The sequence below is a fragment of the Saimiri boliviensis genome, chromosome 7, assembly GCF_048565385.1.
Source record: "Saimiri boliviensis isolate mSaiBol1 chromosome 7, mSaiBol1.pri, whole genome shotgun sequence".
Classification (NCBI taxonomy): Eukaryota; Metazoa; Chordata; class Mammalia; order Primates; family Cebidae; genus Saimiri; species Saimiri boliviensis.
Window position 1 is genome coordinate 96,212,850 of NC_133455.1, and position 19,252 is coordinate 96,232,101.

General features: G+C 36.0%; 1 protein-coding gene and 1 non-coding gene across 2 annotated transcripts in view; both read right to left on the reverse strand.

Moving 5' to 3' along the window:
• Positions 1-19,252, reverse strand: part of SLC2A13 (solute carrier family 2 member 13) — a 342,174-nt gene that overhangs the window by 61,217 nt on the left and 261,705 nt on the right. The window contains exon 7 of the mRNA XM_003926726.4: positions 15,202-15,327. Coding sequence (XP_003926775.2) covers positions 15,202-15,327 — 126 coding nt within the window. The remainder of the gene's footprint in view (positions 1-15,201; positions 15,328-19,252) is intronic.
• Positions 2,610-2,742, reverse strand: LOC120365194 (small nucleolar RNA SNORA22). Its single transcript, XR_005580202.1, has one exon. It is a non-coding gene; the product is annotated as a small nucleolar RNA SNORA22 (small nucleolar RNA).

Consider the following 19,252-nt stretch of genomic DNA (forward strand, 5'->3'; position numbering starts at 1 on the left):
GAAAGTCTCTTTTGAAAGAATCAAACTAACTCATAATCTGTTCCAGGTTGCTCATTGTGGGGCGGTCCGTGTGTGTGTTAGGGCGGGATGCAGACAGTCATTAGACAATGTTACACTGCTGTTGCAAATACAGGCAAATCCATGGAATGATCAGCTGCATTCCTGTTTCCATTTAGGATGTGGTGTCCTGGATTCTAGTTGTGGGTCATCTGCTCCACAGATTTGGGCTCTTAGTAACTTATATTGTATCAATTCCTTATTTAGTGAAGAGACATTTTCTTGCCGAAAATGAAACTTCTGCATTACAAAACAGCAAGCTTTTACAGAGGTCAGCTGAGAAACACAACTGATGACTGCTAAGGAGTTTAGTGAAACAAAGGTACAGAACCTCTCACCTATATTCAAAAATATTAGTTGTACACAGTAGATCATAAAATCTAACTACTATATTAGTTAGTAGTTGTCTTAATTTTTATATACTTCATATGTATTTTAAAATGTCTACAGCCAATATATGTAGATACCAAACACTAAATCTATGAAAAAAAAAAAAAAACCTCAAAGCTATCAATCGTATCAGGACTTTGTCAGTATATCTGGGGCAATTTTGCTTACTTCAAAGGCAGTTCCTTGCCCAGCAAGGAGAGACCCACAAATGACAACATTCACTACAGAGAAGGCTCTGTTCCTATCTCCTGAAGTGGCCTCCAGGATACACATTCCTTAAACTTGTATAGGCTTGCCTGTTTTTCTTCCTTCCGTTTTGTCAGTTTTGTGTGTGTGTGTGTGTGTGTGTGTGTGTGCTTTGTCAAGTAGAATCTCTTTATAATAACAAATTCCACCTCTTTAACTTCTACAAATGTTTCCTAATTTACATCTTGCATTCCTGCACTGCCAGAGAGCCCTCTGGGCCACTCCTCTGACTCAAGTGACATCCCGGGTGGGCTCCCTCCTCCCAGTTAGGCCTAATGCGTTGTGGTTTCCCAGATTCTTCCTCCCTCTTGGATCTGGGCAGACAGTAACAATCACATACAATTTTTTAGACTTAACTGCAGTGGCACAAAATATGTTTCCTGGTTTGACTGTCTTGAAAAAGCTAGTAAATATGCACAGAGTTCCTCGCATCATTTGACTTCCCAGTGGTCATGTACACCTAACACTGAGGAGCTGATTTTTTAAACTTTTCTGTGAAATCACAGGAAAAAAATAAAAATACGTTGGCAGGGGAGGACATCTAATGCTGATCTGTACCTTCTTCATTTCTACTTAAAGAAGTAAAGTTATAATAATCAACAATTACTTGCAAAAATGTCCACTGCCATCAAGATACCAGATAGGATCTCTTATGAGTCAATAAAGAACTTAAAATAATATCTGAGTTAGCAGGGAAGAGGATGCTCTGAGTAATTACCTTCTTTGTTTAACTCTAATTTTATTAAAAGTAGCTTCTGTGACATAGCCCATGGTTAACATGTATCTCTGCTTTGTAATCACCATTGAAATTCTGTTTCAAGTGTGTCTAACTGTCCTAGTTGATGTCTCTCAAGTGTTTATAAATACCAAGGTTTGCCATACTATCTTAGGTTAAAGTCTGTTGAACAAGTAAGTAGGCAGAATAAAGGTAGAGGTTTCATATACCAATAACAACTACAGTTTGAAAGCACAGATGTTGAAAACTTTCTACGAATTTAAAATATTGTTATATGTATAAAAATTGAAATATAAAATATTGACTCAACTCTGATCCACGCCATTTCTTCCCTGATTCTCCTTAACAGAATTCTGACTGCCTGTTTTCTAAGCCAATAAATTAAAAAAGAAAAACATAGGTCTGGATAATCAAGTATTTCCCAAAAGGTCAATGTTAAACCAAAGAAGATGATTTTCTACTATGAATCTTAGTTTTCGGACGACCTGCTTGCACCCCACAGAAAGCAAAACAGAATAGCTATATAAGCAAACAGATTCCTGTCTCTGAGGCTTCAGAAGTTTTGATGGTTGAAATGATTTAATAAATGGGTATCCATGCATCACACTTGCAGTCTCATTTTTTAAGCCTTAAATGAAATTTTCATCAAGAATAATAAAGAATATATGCTATATTTATATGATTCTAAAAATGTCACAAAATAAATTCATGGTTTATAAATATTTTTATCGTTTGGAGAATCCTCATTTAGATCACAGAAAGTCCAAGTAAGTCACAGTTACAGGACCTTCAACATTATTTTAAAACATTTTAATGTGGTAATAAATACTTTAAATACTTACAGTCCATAGCTTGTATCCGAAATACTTTGTCCCATAATTTACTTTAAACTTTTATTTATTAAACCTTCCACTATTTGATGTTCCTAAAAGCCCAGAGTTGATTTCTAAAACTCACTCCAAATTTGCACATATTACAACAAATTTTTCATTTACCTTTTCTCTCAAATGTCTTTAAGCAGTACATACTGTAAATACTTTTCTTTCTCTATGTATTTTTAAAAGGAACATTCATTTCTTTAAAATAATTTTGGAGTATGCTTGTGTAAATGTTACGATCTACCTCTTAGATTATAAACCTTAGGTACTAATGTCTGAGTCTTTTTAATATGCTTTCAATTAAATGTGCTGTCTTTCTGAATGCATTTAAAAGGATAAATGCTCCTTTCAATGCAGAGGGAAACACCAGACATTGCTCCAGCATAGCGTCAAAGCCATGGGAACTATAAAGCACACTTGGTGTTCACTGTGCAATATTACATTTTTAACAGCATGTAGCACAATGTCAAATTTCAATGCTATAAAATGACCACAGAAAAAACTCTTTATATTTCAAGTATAAATGCCCTACCAATTTGAACAGATTTTAAATTCTATTATATAATCCAAACTACCAATAATTAAGCCTAATATTAATATTTATGGGTTTGTCCATGCAGAACAGCTCTAAATCCAATCTTTCCCCTATAACTCATTTACCAAATAAATGACAGCAACAAGAAAAAAATGTAATTTTTGAAGGGTTCTAGGGAACATGTGTCTCTGAAATGAAAATAAAGTTGGTTAATCCTTGGAAGTATTTACTTTAAGAATAAAGTTCCTAGCTAAAATAAGACAGCATTCATCCTAACAGAAGTCAAGTGAACATAGAGTAAAGGGCACTATAATGAATTTTGCTTAGAAATTATGAGGACAGAGTTTTGCATTATCACAATTTTCAGGTTGCCATTTTGGCATTGTTTTGAAACTGTAGGAATTGTGATTGGTACTGGTTCATGAATGTCTATGCATATTCCGATGCTAAACCATGGATTTCTATTGTATAAACTGTACAAGTTGTACACCCAGATCACATATAGTGGAAAACCATTTTACATTATTAAACTAGCATTGAAACCAAGAAAGTAGGAAGGACGTGGATATCACTGATATGTACAGAGGCAGCGGTTCTATTTGAATAGTCAAACTATTTCATATATGCTGTCCAGCAAAAAGCTTTCTTAGATTATTTGGATAGCTAATGCTGCCTTTTTTAATTTTTGTACCATAGCAGCATGTATAATCTGTTTAAAGTTTTAAATTAATATATATGACAACATCTAAAAATGCAAGCACCATTCTTCTATATCCCTTATATTACATTTCCAAATGCCTTGTTCATACAAGTTCTTTTTAATTTTTCCTTCCTTCTTCTAACCGAATTTTATCTCCTAAATCTAAAGCTACTCACATTAGCCCCTACTTAAAAACCTTAACAGATCTCTGCTTCCTAGTGCAATGTTCCCCAAACTCATGACATTTGGCAATTCCCTTCAAAATTTTTTATCCTTTCTTTTATTGCCCTGTACTATTATTTGTTTAATAGTTTTCTTTAGAGTTCCCTTTATTACTTAAAATTTTAAAAAAATGTTGTGCCCTTCCACAGTAGAATCCAGCTTATCTTGCTGTATCAGTCGACAACAGATTATGTCAGAGTAACAAAAGAGATCAAATTGCAGTGGGATTTACAAAACCCAAGCTTAATGCAGCGCTCACACCACAGGTCCGCCTCAGGTCAGTTATGCTTCTGTTCCACATTTTCTTCACCATGTGACCAAATCTAATGGAACACTTTCTATTTTAGGACATGGCCAACTATACTGAAGAGGGAAGAGAGGATGTGGCAAATCCCTGTTGAAAACTCCGTGCCTTAAATCTTTGGCTCAGAAGTGACAGAGATTGGTTCCACTCTAATTTCCTTGGCTTGGGCAAAGGAAATATAACCCTTGCCTTGGGAGTGGCAGCAGGTATTCTGAACAATAATACAGTTAACCACACTTGCCAGGAATAGAAGATAGTTAACATAAAAATGGAATGAAAAGAACATTATTCATTTCTAATTAGATGTCTCCTGCCCAAGTGTTAAAATCACACTAGCCAAATGATTTTCTTCTTTACAGACTGAAAATATTTAACTCGTTATGTGATACAATATCCTATCCATGTCCAGGTATCACATAAAGTAATTCACCTAAGTCACTGGCAATATGATTCCCACACCTATGAAAATGTATCTATAAAAAAACACATTACGTAAGATCTCTAAATATGCCTTTTTGATAATCTGATCTAAGTTCTATTTCCTGTATCGGCTCCCGCCATGCATGTTCCTTTCTCCTGTTCTCATTACTTTCTCAGCCCCCTTTTAAATAAAATCCAAGCTCCCCAGACTCATCTCCGCTGTGCACCTTCCGCTGCTTCATTGCACCAATGTTTGATGAAACAAGATTCACCATAGTTATCTTACATTCACCATGCACATGCAATTCAAGCTTTGGCTTTTATCCTTATAATAAAAATCTTACAGTCTTACTTTAAGTGAAAAATAACTCACAGTCTACTTTCCAAAGGAAATGCGAAGAAAAATTTTAAAAATATAAAAGGAACATGGGTTGACTAGAAATATTAGGTTTTGACTAAAAATGAAAGGTAGTTAAATATACTATGAATATCACTACTTGGATAAAACTGCTAAAAAGTGTTTATTTATTATTACAATTAAATGTCAACTAAAGCCTGTGCGGTGGCTCACACCTGTAATCTCAGCACTTTGGGATGCCGAGGCGGGTAGATCACAAGGTCAGGAGTTGGAGACCATCCTGGCCAACATGGTAGAACTATACTAGTCAGGCATGGTGGTGCATGCCTGTAATCCCAGCTACTCAGGAGGTTGAGGCAGGAGAATGGCTTGAACCTGGGAGGTGAAGGTTGCAGTGAGTTGAGATGGGGCCACTGCACTCCAACCTGGAGACAAAATGAGACTCCATCTCAAAGAAAAAAAAAAGAAAAGAAAAAAAGCCAACTAAGAAATTGGATTAATTGATATGAAGGAGGGAGATAAATTATTCAGAAATGTTTTGGTCTTTTGATTTGTAGACTTCGCCACATAAATAGTATTAGAGTCTGCAATAGTCATTAAATCCAATGGAGTCTAAGTTTCTGAACTTGAAAAACTAATAGCCTAGAGATATGAGATCTCTGAATTTATGGGTAGATGAAACTTCCAAACAATAACATGCAGCTACAGATATTAAAGAGAATAATTTAGCATAATGACTTCTATTTAAGCAGTAACATGAAGAAAAGTATAATTTTAAAAGTCAAAAGGACTAAAATATTCTATATTAGACACTATACTTATCTCTATAAAATTTATGTTGGTAAAAATTAATTTTGAGATACATTGTTATTCATTTAGGAGCAAAACTGGAGGTTTTTTCTATCTCTTATATGACTGATAAAAATACATCAGTCCTGTATATGTTAATGATAAAATAAATTTCAATTTCTAAATACAAAAGTGGTATCTCTTTTAAAAATTTTAAAGAGGCTACAAAGGAAAACTCCCTCTGTTTTTGCTATTTGGTATAGTTTTGTAATAAACTTGGTCTTATGCAATCACCATAGATAAAATGCTTCCCTGGCATACCAGTGAATATTAGGAAATATGCTGAATATTTCTAATAATTTTTAGCCAGGATGATGATGATGATGATGATAGATGGGGTCCTGCTATGGTGACTAGGATGGCTTCAAACCGCTGGGCTCAAGGGATCCTCCTGCCTTAGCCTCTCGAGTAGCCAGGACTACACAAATATGCCATTTCACCTGGCTTCTTCCAATAACTTTTAAAAAGTGCTTTTCACAAAGGATGGCTCAAAGCAGTATGTTTGCAATAATATACCGAAGTACATGGTTAAGTGTTATTTTTAAACTGTTTCGTAGTGTTTTTATTAGTACAGGTAAACATTAATGCTTTGTGTTAATGTAAATTACATTACTTTCATTTTTTTCTTCTCTAAGTTTCCTTTCCTGGAAATAAGTATGAATGCAAAAGAAGTAACTAAAATGAAGTGGCTGGAACATTATATCCTCTCATTTATAACTGTGACAATTTTGAACCCTTATATGCTTTTATAATTACTGACTGAATGCTTGATGTCTACAAAATGCCAAAGGTTTAAAAACAGGGCAGAATATACAAATTAGAATTTATAATTTAGAAGCAAATACACATCCAAACACAGATTGCTATCATATAAAAATATAATTTTCATATAAATTACACAAATTTCATTCCTGTTCAGGGGTTTTGGATGGTCCTAGTTAACTGGCTTCCCCAGTGGCAATTTTTCTTCCAAAGTGGTCTGATGCACATCACAGCGATGAGACTTAGATACCGAATGATGTTGAACAGCAGCAATTTATTCTAGCTGCGCTCTTATGAATAGGATAGTGGGAGCAGGTGGGTGGCATGAGCCAGATTCAGTCAGGGGTCAAATGACCACTCATCCAGGAGGGTTTCCATCTGAAGCCTATTCTCAAAGCTTGGGGGATTCTTCCCCTTTCTTATACCTGTATTCAATATGAGTCACTTACCAGGTGTTTTGTTCATAAAAGCAGGTTAAGCTAGCCTTGTAAGAGTAACTTTGTTTAAATGTCTGTAAGAGCTGCATCTGTGCTGAGGAAGACTTGTCTCCTGGAAACCCCCCACTGGGTTGTCTCACACGGCTACTGCTAAGTGGCACACAGTGTCAGCCCTGCAAGGTGTTCCAGTAGGATTTACGGTTCTCATTAATCTTATAGCCATGAAATGTCTCTTATAGTATGCTACAACCAGGGGAGTGCTACAGCCAGCAGGAGTCAGAATAACCATTGTTTTTTGAGGCTTATCACAGAAATTCCAATGAAAAGGGGACATCTTATCTGAGAAAAAAAAGAAAAAACATTTCAGGCAGAGATCAAGAAGGGTAAATTCTAGAGAGAAGGTACAGAGTGAGAAAAGACATAGAAATAGGAAATTATAATAGATATCAGGGTAACAATAAGGGATTTAAATTGGCTAGAATCTGTGTGGAAGAGTAGTGAAATGCTGGGAATACAGGCTGGGTGTTACATCAGAGTGCAGCTTTGAGAAAAATATCTCTGCTGAATGAATACGGTAAACAATGAATTGCCAAACAGGGAATCTATCTAGCTATTTTAGTGTTTCTAATTACAGAGCTAAAGTGCTGTATTATAGGAAACAAATACTGAATCAGCACATTAAGAAAGTGTCCCTCACTGGCAATACTATTTTAAATAGTCAGGAGGTTTGAAGTTCCAGAATAGATTACTTATGGTTTCATAAAACCGAGAGTCAGGAGATAGGGAGGTAGATAAATAGTCAAAAATAAATATAGAAAAAACATTCTAATGCATTTATCCATTAAGTATGATTTGTCAATAACATACTTTCTTTAACTTAGAAATTGGAAACTATCTGAATCTGAAAATATGTATCATTTCACTACTCAATTGTTGCTCCCTTAGAAGAAATGGACTTACTGGCCTTTTGCCTTTGAGAAAGTCATTCAGATCCTCCAAGCAACACTATTCTCATCTGTAAATAGGGTGTAGAAATCACTCACTTCACAGAGGTTCAGAACTGGTTTTGGAAAGTTACATTTTTTTTTTTTTAAACCGTCCATTTATCTGTTTTCAAAGGCACTGGAGAACACTGTTTATAGCATTCTCTTATGAATTTAAAAATATTTACTGTTGTTATACGTCTTTTTTATTCTAAATATTGTTTGTGCCTTCTCTCTCTTCTTGATCGGTATTGCAAGAAGTTTCTACATTGTATTAGTCTTCTCTAAGAACTTTTACTTTTTGATCCTCTCTACTACTTCTTTGCTTTGCACTTCTCATCCTCTGCTAACTCTACAGGCTTACTCCATGTTCTACTTCTAACCTCAAGTGGATCTGCTTAGTTACTTTAACATCTTGTTTTCCACTCTGATTTCTTCTAAATCTAATAATTAATTTGAAGTTGCTTTTCGGGTGTTTCATTTTTAGTTTCCAAGCTAAACCAGAAGGCGTGATAAATATGTTTCTATTATTCTGTAGTTTTATTGCATTTTTATTAGAAAACATGTTCTAGATGATACTAATTATTTAGATTTAATTTACTAAAATATCTATACATTTATATGTTTACTGAATTTACTCTTTGTGCTTGAACATGGTAAATTTTCATAAGTGTTCCATGTTTTCTTGCAAAGAATGAAATTCTCCACGTAAGGTTCTGTTTGACTCTCCTATCAAGCTTGTAAATTTTCTAGACACTCTAGTCTTTGCTATTTTTTGTCTTTTCAACTTAGTACTTATCTAATTTTTTCCTTCCTTTTATTTCTATAACCTTTCTGTGATTGTCTCCTGTAAACAGCATACAACTATATTAAAAAATTCAATATGACGATCCTTGTCTTTTACAATTGTGTTTAATTGGTTTGTTTTTTTACTGTAAAAATAGTTACATTTAGCTGTGTAATTTTTCTGGGTTTTTTAACCTCTTTCTGTCTTACTATACTTTGAGTCTCTTATTTCTCCCTCTCATAATTCATATTTTAAGAGCTTACTCTTATACTTTTAACATCTATATTTAACAAATTAAACTAAAAAAAAAAAATTAGAAGGCTTTTTTCTAAAAGTTCTCACACCACATCCTATGTTATTTCTCTAGAATTTCAGCTTCCCAAGGTTTTTGCAAAAATTGCTGAATTATAACATATATATGCCTCATATAAAAATAGACATATATACTGCACAAATCATAAGAATACAACTTTCGGTATAATTTAAAAATATAGTATTTTCTTTATTTATTTTAAAGTCTCTTTCAATTTGTGTGTGTGTGTGCAATGCAAGGTTCTTTAGGTACAGTATTCATTTGTCCATCTGTCACACCTGGTGGTTTTCTTGCCTCCAATAATTGGTGTGGTTTCAATTAGGTTGTTGCAAAAGTTAACTGTGGTTTTGCCATTTCTTTTTGCCATTGAAAGTAATGGTAAATTGCAATTAAGTTTTGCACCAGCCTTTGACTGTCTTTCTGTATTTACCAGGAGTTGCTTCCCGTGGACATCTTACATACACTGAGTACTGATAATTCCACGTGGATTCCTAACATGCCTCTGTGGATGTCTCCAGTTTAGGACCTACTTTTCATTCAATTTATTTAATTTAGTGTTTCTATTTCTCAACTCATGGTTCCCACTTCACAAAGGCACTGTGAAATGAGAACACACACACTGTCATAGCAAAGGCTCTTGGTTTTGATTTCTTGTGTGTGACATTATTTCCATTTGTAGTCCCATGTGATCAGTACACAAGTCAGTAGATTTCCAAGCCCAGTCTAGTTAGAATTTTTCTTGTTCCTATTTGAGAACCTGGATAGTGCTTTACAGCTACAGAGGCAAGGCCTGGAGCATATCTCCCTCAGCATTAAAAACCCTAACCTCTCACCTGGAAGGCCTATATTCTCTTCTGATATTCCCAGGTGGGCTCACCGCTTACACTCTTTTGTGGCACTTGGCGATTTCTTTCAAGTTCAACAGTGCATTAAACTTGTATGTGTGTGGGATGCTTGCTGGAGGTACAGGGTAAGGTAATGGGCAGAAGGAGACTTTCCTGCATCACTTCAGTCTACTATATTTTCTAAAAGTCTACTAAATAATTTTTTTTAAAAAAGGTTTCATTGAAATTTAACAATGTAGATATAGAAAGGCATGCTGACGGACCTTTAAAGTTCTGTTTCCAACTAATCTCATGCTATACAGACAAATGATTTTCATTATATTGACCATTTCAGAGTTCATCAACATTATTATACTACTTCCATCATCAATGGTGTTCCCATTCCACCTGGTGTCTTTTCAGAAAACACAGCTACAGTTAGAGATCAGAATATATGGCTATGGATTTCCTGAATACTTGACCTTGAAATATCTATACATAGTGTATCTCTAGATGTGAATCCAAAGTAATGGTTGATTTTGCCCTTAGAGTTCCATTCCATGAACTCTATCAACTAAAACACTAACCAATCAACAAAAATATTTACTGATTATCATATATACTGGATATTATTTTTCCTATAAGTGAAAAATCTATCTGATGAATTTTTCATAACACATCCTGCCTCTTTGCTCTTTTCTAGCCAAGACTAAGGAGGTGACCAATAGCAGTGGCTCCCCTAGAAGGAGCACTGTTGTTCAGCACAAGGAAAAGTAAGAAAACATGGCTGTCTTTTCTTTCTTTTTTGTAAAGAGTTTGAGACTATTCTAAGAATATGCTGTGAACATTTATTTTTTAGTTATGTTTATTTTTGCTGCTTAGTTTTATTATCTGTGTCTTACTTTTCTCTAATTTATGTGCAGTTATGGGATAGTATAAAAATACAAATAAAAGAGTGAGTTGTTAAATTAATCTTTCTGAAATAAAGGAATTAATAAACATTTCTACTAAAAATCTGTATGATTTGTTGTTTGCACAAAAAAACCAAAACTCATGCTTTGAGGTCTCCAACTCCTAACCCTTCTACTGAAGGTAAGAAAAATATCTAATTTTAGTGCTTTCCTTATTATTTAATAGAGAGTACTAATATGTTTATAAGTTAGTTATGTAAAATATGGGAAATGACATACATTTCTTTAACAGATTTCATAACATGTTCATAATTCTAGACTAGGAGTAACACAGTTTTCCCCTCCTATTCGCAAAAACAAAACTGTAAAGATTTAAAGCTATGAATTAGTACAACTAGAAATATTTGATCAGTTAACTCACTAAGTTTGGCTTAGGAAAGCTATAAATTATTTTTTTAAAAAACTGTTTTGAGTGTTCATTTAAAATACTAATTGTAGTATCCTCTGATGGTAGTGTGTATTTCTGTGGGATCGGTGGTGATAGTCCTTTTATCATTTCTTACTCTCTCTTTTCTTCTTTATTAGTCTGGCTAGCCGTCTATCTATTTCTTTGGTCTGAAATTGAGGCAGCACATAATGGCCTGCCAACCAAAAAAAGTCCAGGACGAGACGTGTTCACAGCCGAATTTTACCAGAGGTACAAAGGGGAGCTGGTACCATTCTTTCTGAAATTATTCCAAAGAATACAAAAAGAGGGAATCCTCCCTAACTCATGAGACCAACATCATCCTGATATCAAAATCTGTCAGAGACACAATTAAAAAAGAAAATTTCATGCCAATATCCATGATAACATTGATGCAAAAATCCTCAATAAAATACTGACAAACCGAATCCAACAGCATATCAAAAAGCTTATCCATTACGATCAAGTTGGCTTCATCCAGGGATGAAAGGCTGGTTCAACATATGCAAATCTGTAAACATAATCCACCACATAAACAGAACCAAAGACAATAACCACATGATTATCTCAATAGATGCAGAGGCCTTTGACAAAATTCAACAGTCCCTTATGCTGAAAACTCTCAGTAAACTAGTTATCGATGGAACGTATATCAAAATAATAAAAGTTATTTATGACAAACCCACAGCCAAAATCATACCAAATGGGCAAAAACTACAAGCATACCCTTTGAAAACGGGCACAAGACAAGGATGCCCTCTCTCACCTTCCCTAACAACATAGTATTGGAAGTTCTGGCCAGGGAAATCAGGCAAGACAAAGAAGTAGAGAGTAATCAGTTAGGAAAAGAGGAAGTCCAATTTTCTGTATTTGCAGACAACACGACTGTATATTTAGAAGACCCCATTGTCTCAGCCCCAATTCTCCTTAAGCTGATAAGCAACTTCAGCAAAGTCTCAGGGTACAAAAATCAACGTGCAAAAATCACAAGCATTTCTATACACCAGTAATAGACAAACTGAGAGTCAAATCATCAGTAAACTCCTATTCACAATTGCTACAAAGAGAATAAAATACCTAGGAATACAACTAACAAGGATGTGAAGGACCTCTTTGAGGAGAACTACAAACCACTGCTCCAGGAAATAAGAGGACACAAACAGATGGAAAAACATTCCATGCTCATGGTTAGAAAGGCTCTATAATTAAAATGGCCATATTGCCCAAAGTAATTTAATGGATTCAAAGCTATACCCATCAACCTACCATTGACTTTCTTCATAGAATTGGAAAAAACACTTTAAACTTTGTATGGAACCAAAAAGGAGCCTGCATAGCCAAGACAATCCTAAGCAAAATAATAATAATAATAATAATAAAGCTGGAGGCATCACACTAGCTGACTTCAAACTATATTACAAGTCTACAGTAATCCAAACAGCATGGTACTGGTACCAAAACAGAGATATTGATAAATGGAACAGAACACAGGCTGCAGAAATAATGCCACAGATCTAAAACCATCTGATATTTGACAAATCTGACAAAAACAAGCAATGGGGAAAGGATTCCCTATTTAATAAATGATGTTGGGAAAACTGGCTAGCCATGTGCAGAAAGCTGAAACTAAATCCCTTCCTTGTATCTTATACAAAAATGAACTCCAGATGGATTAAAATTTTAAATATAAGACCTTATACTATAAAAACCCTAGAAGAAAACCTAGGCAATACCATTCAGGACATAGGCATGGCACGGACTTCATGACTAAAACAACAAAAGCAATGGAAACAACAGCCAAAATAGACAAACCGGATCTAATAAACTAAAGAACTTCTGCACAGCAAACCAAAATATCATTAGAGTGAATCAGCAACCAACAGAATGTGCAAAAAATTTTTGCAATCTACCAAATTTTTGCATCTGACAAAGGGCTAATATCTAGAATTTACAAAGAACTTAAATTTACAAGAACAAAACAACCACATCAAAAAGTGAGCAAAGGATATGAATAGACACTTCTCAAAAGAAGACATTTACGCAGCCAACAAACCTATGAAAAAAAGCTCATCATTACTGCTCATTAGAGAAATGCCAATCAAAACCACATTGAGATACCATCTCATGCTAGATAGAATGGTGATCATTAAAATATCAGGAGATACCCGATGCTGGAGAGGATGTGGAGAAATAGGAATGCCTCTATACTGTTTTTGGGAATGTAAATTAGTTCACCCATTGTGGAAGACAGTGTGGAGATTTCTCAAGGACTTAGAACTAGGAATACCATTTGATCCAGCAATCCAATTACTAGGTATATGCCCAAAGGATTATAAATCATTCTACTATAAAGACACATGCACACGTATGTTTATTGTGCACTGATCACAGTAGCAAAGACTTGGAACCAACCCAAATGCCCATCAATAATAGACTGGACAAAGAAAATGTGGCACATATACACCATAGAATAGTATGCAGCCACAAAAAGGATGAGTTCATGTCCTTTGCAGGAACACAGATAAAGCTGGAAACCATCATTCTCAGCAAATTGACACAAGAATGAAATACCAAATAATGCATGTTCTCACTCATAAGTGGGTATTAAACAACGAGAACACATAGACACAGGGAGGGGAACATCACACACTGGGACCTGTCAGGGGCTGGGGGACTAGGGGAGTGATATCAGGGGGTGGGGCATAGGGGAGGGCTAACATTAGGAGAAATACCTAATATAGATGACTGGGTGATGGATGCAGCAAACCACCATGGCACATATATACCTATGTAACAAACCTGCATGTTCTACACATGTACCCCAGAACTTAAAGTACAATAAATAAATAAATGAAATACTAATTGTATTTCTTTCACATATTTCTTTGTAATTAGCTTATTTAAAATGTGGTTGGATTTTTCACTCAACCAACACATAATTTACTTTTTCTTTGGAGCACTTCTCTAATAAAATTATTACATTATACTTTATAGCTCCTATGAGACACAATATTTTATTACAGATTTCATTGCCTTTATCAGTACTATGAGTAGACAGGATAAGGGCATATTACTTTATAGGAATTTAGAACACAAAAGAAGTTAAAGCTGTATCAAAATTTACACATTTTATATGTCTGGACCGAAATGTTAGTTCGTAAATCTGCAGAATATTTATTTTATATTACTATTTCATTTATGCATCTACTACAAACCAAAAAGATTAAGATTTCTAGCCTCCCAAGCTAGTTACATGCCAGTGATTACTAACCTTTATCCTCATTTTGCTTGATTTCACTGAACTCTGAAAAAGACCTCTAGGAATGCAAAAATAGTTCCATCAAAGAACTTAACATGATAGTAATTCTTTTTTTTTTTTTTTTTTGAGATGGAGTAGCGCTCTGTTGCCCAGGCTGAAGTGCAGTGGTGTGATCTCAGCTCACTGCAACCTCTGTTTACTGGGTTCAAGTGATTCTCCTTTCTCAGCCTCCTGAGTAGCTGGGATTACAGGCATGTGCCACCACTCCCAGCTAATTTTTGTAGAGAAGGGGTTTCACCTGTCTCAAACTCCTGACCTCAAGTGATCTGCCTGCCTCGGCCTCACAAAGTTAGGATTACAGGCATGATGCACCGTACCCTGCCTAATGTGACAGTAATTCATTTTGACTTTACAGTTTTCTTTCATTTAAAAGATTGGGAGTTTGGAAATACAGTGTAATGAAACACTATGTAGTGGTACAAATTGTCTTGGCAGTATTTGGGAACACCTGCCTAAAACTAAAGATCCAAACTCATATACCTAATTAGGGAAATCTGGATCTCCAAAAGTCTAGGCCTGAGTGCTTTCTGTTCTGCGTGAAACACACAACTGCAATGCTTTTCATCCACTATCACCAGTATATGCTGCAAAGGAATGTAGTTTTGAAGGCTAGTTTAAAAGAACTGCGAGGACTCTGAAAACTTAAACTTAAGCCTCATTTCGAAATATTATTATATATTTGCATGGTAAAAAGAGTCATATACCTGCCCCAGGCTGCCTCATTTGTAGATGCTTTATTAACTGGAACACAGGAGGAGTCAATGACAGTTGATTTGTTCATCTTGTAGCAGAAACCACAGTCTGGATCCAACATACATTCATTACAGTAGCTGAAAAATGAAAAGAGTTACCGTTACATTGGCAGAGACAACTGGTGCTCACCACATACTGGATTCCATGTGCTTCTCTGCATTTTCCACTCTCTTGTGCAGTAAGCCTGGAGCCGTGGGACTTGTTTTGGCCAAGGAAACTGACATGTGCTGAGCCAGGTGAAAGCTGGCTGGTCTCTTCAAATTCTCCCTGTTTTGGCCCCGGCAACTTTGGAAGCCGCTTTGAGCTGACGGAGGCTTGGATCTGAGAGGCTGAATGTAGAAGAGTCTCCACCAATCTGGAACAAATAAACTTTTGCTTTCCTAAACCACTGAGATTTGTTACCAAACGGTAGACTGACTCATTGAGATCCAGCCCTGACTGTTCCAAGTAGCATCAAAGCATTCATTTCTCTTAATTGTCATATGCTATTTTAAAAAATGAAAATACCTCATATGCTATTTTAAAAAATGAAAATATTTTTTTTCCAATACATATCCTGAAAAAGAAAATTCAAACAATGAAAAACATTATGTCTAAAAAAAAACTTAAAAATACTACTACTCAAATATGGCCATTGTTCACATCTTGGTGAAATCTGTGCTTTCAGCAAACATATACTGAGTGTCAATGACATATTATTCTTAATTTAAAAGAAGTAGGTATAGGAACAAAGACTATCATCTAATCACATCTGCTAATTAGATCACAAATTCATAATCGATTACTAATTGCTCATTTGACAGAAGTATTCTCGCTGCAGAAAAATTTTGAAGAAGCAAAAAACTTTAGAGGGCAGGGTTTGCCAACTAAAGCCTACATCGACATCATGCTTAGAGAATGAGTTTTCTCCCTCCCTGTCACACAGTCATTTTCCAGACAAGAATTCTGGAGCATTTTACAGATGGCAAGCACATTCAGGGTGCCAGAGATACTAAAGATGAATAAGACAAAATCCATGCTGTTTTGTAGATAAAAGGCAAGCATGAGAAACAGAACAATGACAATATTTTGGAAATGGTATGAGCTACCTGGGATGGGGGCCGATTCATTTAACTCTGAGAGCTGGGAACCATTTTAGATGTGACATTAGAACCAAATCATTAAAGAAATTCACCAGGCAAAGAGATAGAGCAAAGGGCATTTCAGAGAACTGCTTATGTCGTCATTAAAGATCAGTCAGCACACACTTACGAAATATCTACTGCGTACAAGTAATGATACGAAGGTTTGTGAAAGGTAAAACGTCATCTGAAAAAGACATACAAGTTGTATGAAAAGACTAAGAATATTTCTTAATGTTCAAAATCAAAATCTCCTTTGATTCATTTAACTAAATGTGAAAGCACTGGTGATATGGTTTTTATATTTGTCCCTTCCAAATCTTATGTTGAATTGTCATCCCCAAAGTTGGATGTAAAGCCTGGTGGGAGGTACTGAATCGTGGGGGCAGATCCCTCATGAATGGTTTAGTGCCATCCTCTTGGTGATGAGTGAGTTCTCACTCAGATCACATGAGATCTGGTTGTTAAAGAGTCTGGAACCTTCCTCTTCTCTCTCGTGCTCCTGCTTTCACTATGTGAGGTGCCTGTTCTACATGAGCCTTCCACCACAAGCTTCCTGAAGCCCTCACCATGCTTTCTGTGCAGCCTGCAGAACCATGAGCCAATTAAACCTTTGTTCTTTATAAATTATCCAGTCCCAGGTATTCCTTTATAACAATAAAAACAGACTAACACAACTGGCCTGGCTTAAAAATCAGATTTGTGCTGGCCGGGCACGGTGGCTCAAGCCTGTAATCCCAGCACTTTGGGAGGCCGAGCTGGGTGGATCACAAGGTCAAGAGATCGAGACCATCTTGGTCAACATGGTGAAACCCCGTCTATACTAAAAATACAAAAAAAAAAAAAAAAATTAGCTGGGCATGGTGGCGCGTGCCTGTAATCCCAGCTACTCAGGAGGCTGAGGCAGGAGAATTGCCTGAACCCAGGAGGCGGAGGTTGCGGTGAGCCAAGATCGCGCCATTGCACTCCAGCCTGGGTAACAAGAGCAAAATTCCATCTCAAAAAAATAAATAAATAAATAAATAAATAAATCAGATTTGTTATCATTTCAGCTTCCTCCTGTAAACCCTTCCTGAGGTAGACAGTCACCCCTACTGCTGAATGAGACTTCAGCCCTAGACAAAAAGCAAAAGAGAAGCCATTCAAATGTACTGAGAGGTGATTCAGTAATGTAAATATAAAATTTTCCACACCTGTGATAAGCATGCTAAACCAAACAACTGAAGGCTTTAGAAGTAGGTACCCTGAGTGTCTGGCTTTGGGAACCAGACTAGGCTAATTTGGAAAGGGAGATAATTTCTACTAGTATTTTATTTGTGAATTCTGTCCATATGAAATTAAATTTAACAGTGTTAACTGTTTCAGTGGCCTTAAATGATACTCATGGGGGAAAGGCCAACTCACCCATTTGCAGAGAAATTATTCTCAATTTTATTTATCTGAAAATACGTAGTCCCTATAAAAGTCCAAAAAGCATAATGATAAAGGCTATTACTGAGAACTTCTTGTGTGTACATTTCAGACATGAGATGTCATTCATAACAAATAACTACCTCCATTCCTTAAGCATGACACCAACTTCCCACTTTTCCTGCTTACTTATTAAATGATCTTCCTGTGACCTACTATGTGCCAGGCACTATTCTAGGTGCTGGGACATGTGAGAACAAAACAGAGTCACTGCCCTCATGAAGCTGATCTGCGTATTAGACCTGATGATCATCAGTTAACTAACCCCTCTACTTGCTCTCTATTATCAGTTTTATCCTTTCTCTAGCTTACTGACCACTACCCATCATTTCAATATCCTAAATTTCCCTCCTCCTCTATCATTCCACTATACCCATCTAGCAAACCTCCTGCCCTATATGAATGCAAACACTGGCCTTTTCTGTGACTTCACTCTCACAGCCAAATGCGGCTGAAGGAATCACACAGAGCAGTTGAGTAGCTCTTCCATAATTCATGATCACCAGCCTCACACGGATTCTCAACAAGCCTTATCTAGATGGCTTTAGTCAATATACAAATCATAAAGCTTCTTAGCCCCTTGATTTCTAATTCTTTGCTTCTGCTTAACTTTCTCCACATCTTGGAAGTTATTATCTATGACTGGGGTCAGCAAACTACAGCTGCTGAGAAAAATCTGGTCTACCACTTACTCTATTAAAAAGGTTTACAGAAACACAGCCATGTCCACGTGTTTACTTATTGTTTATGACTGCCTTCATGCTTTAAGGAGAGTTGAGAAGTTGTAACAAAAATGATGGCCTGCAAAGCTTAAATGACATGCAAAGCTGAAAATATTTCCTATCTTGCCCTTTACAGTAAAAGTTTGCTGATCCCTTATCCAGAACACCTATATAGATCCCCTGTGCAGATATTTCACCCCTTTTCTTCAAATTCCCTAACTTCCTTACTCCAAGAATGACTGCTCTTGTACCTCACAGAAACCTTCAACACTCTTTCCCCACTGATCTCTCACTTACTCCATGGTTTCACTTCCCTCTCTATGGAACCTTCATGTGAATCCCACTAACCACTCTCACCAGATCCTCAGTGTCTTCATATTTAGTTTCTTCTATAGCAGCTTCCCTGCAGAACTTCATGTTTGGCTCTTTCTGATCCCTTTTCTACCTCTAGACCATTCTGTACTAGCAGAGGAATAACACAACCAGGCATATTGATACAAAGACACATTCACAGTTTTCAACCATAGTTGGATACTCACTGTTGCCAGGAAACTTTTCCTGTCCCTAATAATAGATAGATTGTCCCAAACACCCAAAACTCTCTTCAAACCCCAATCCTTATTCCTCCACAACTTTCTTAGACGATGCACTTGTATTCATTGGGGCTCAGAACATGCTATGGCATAATA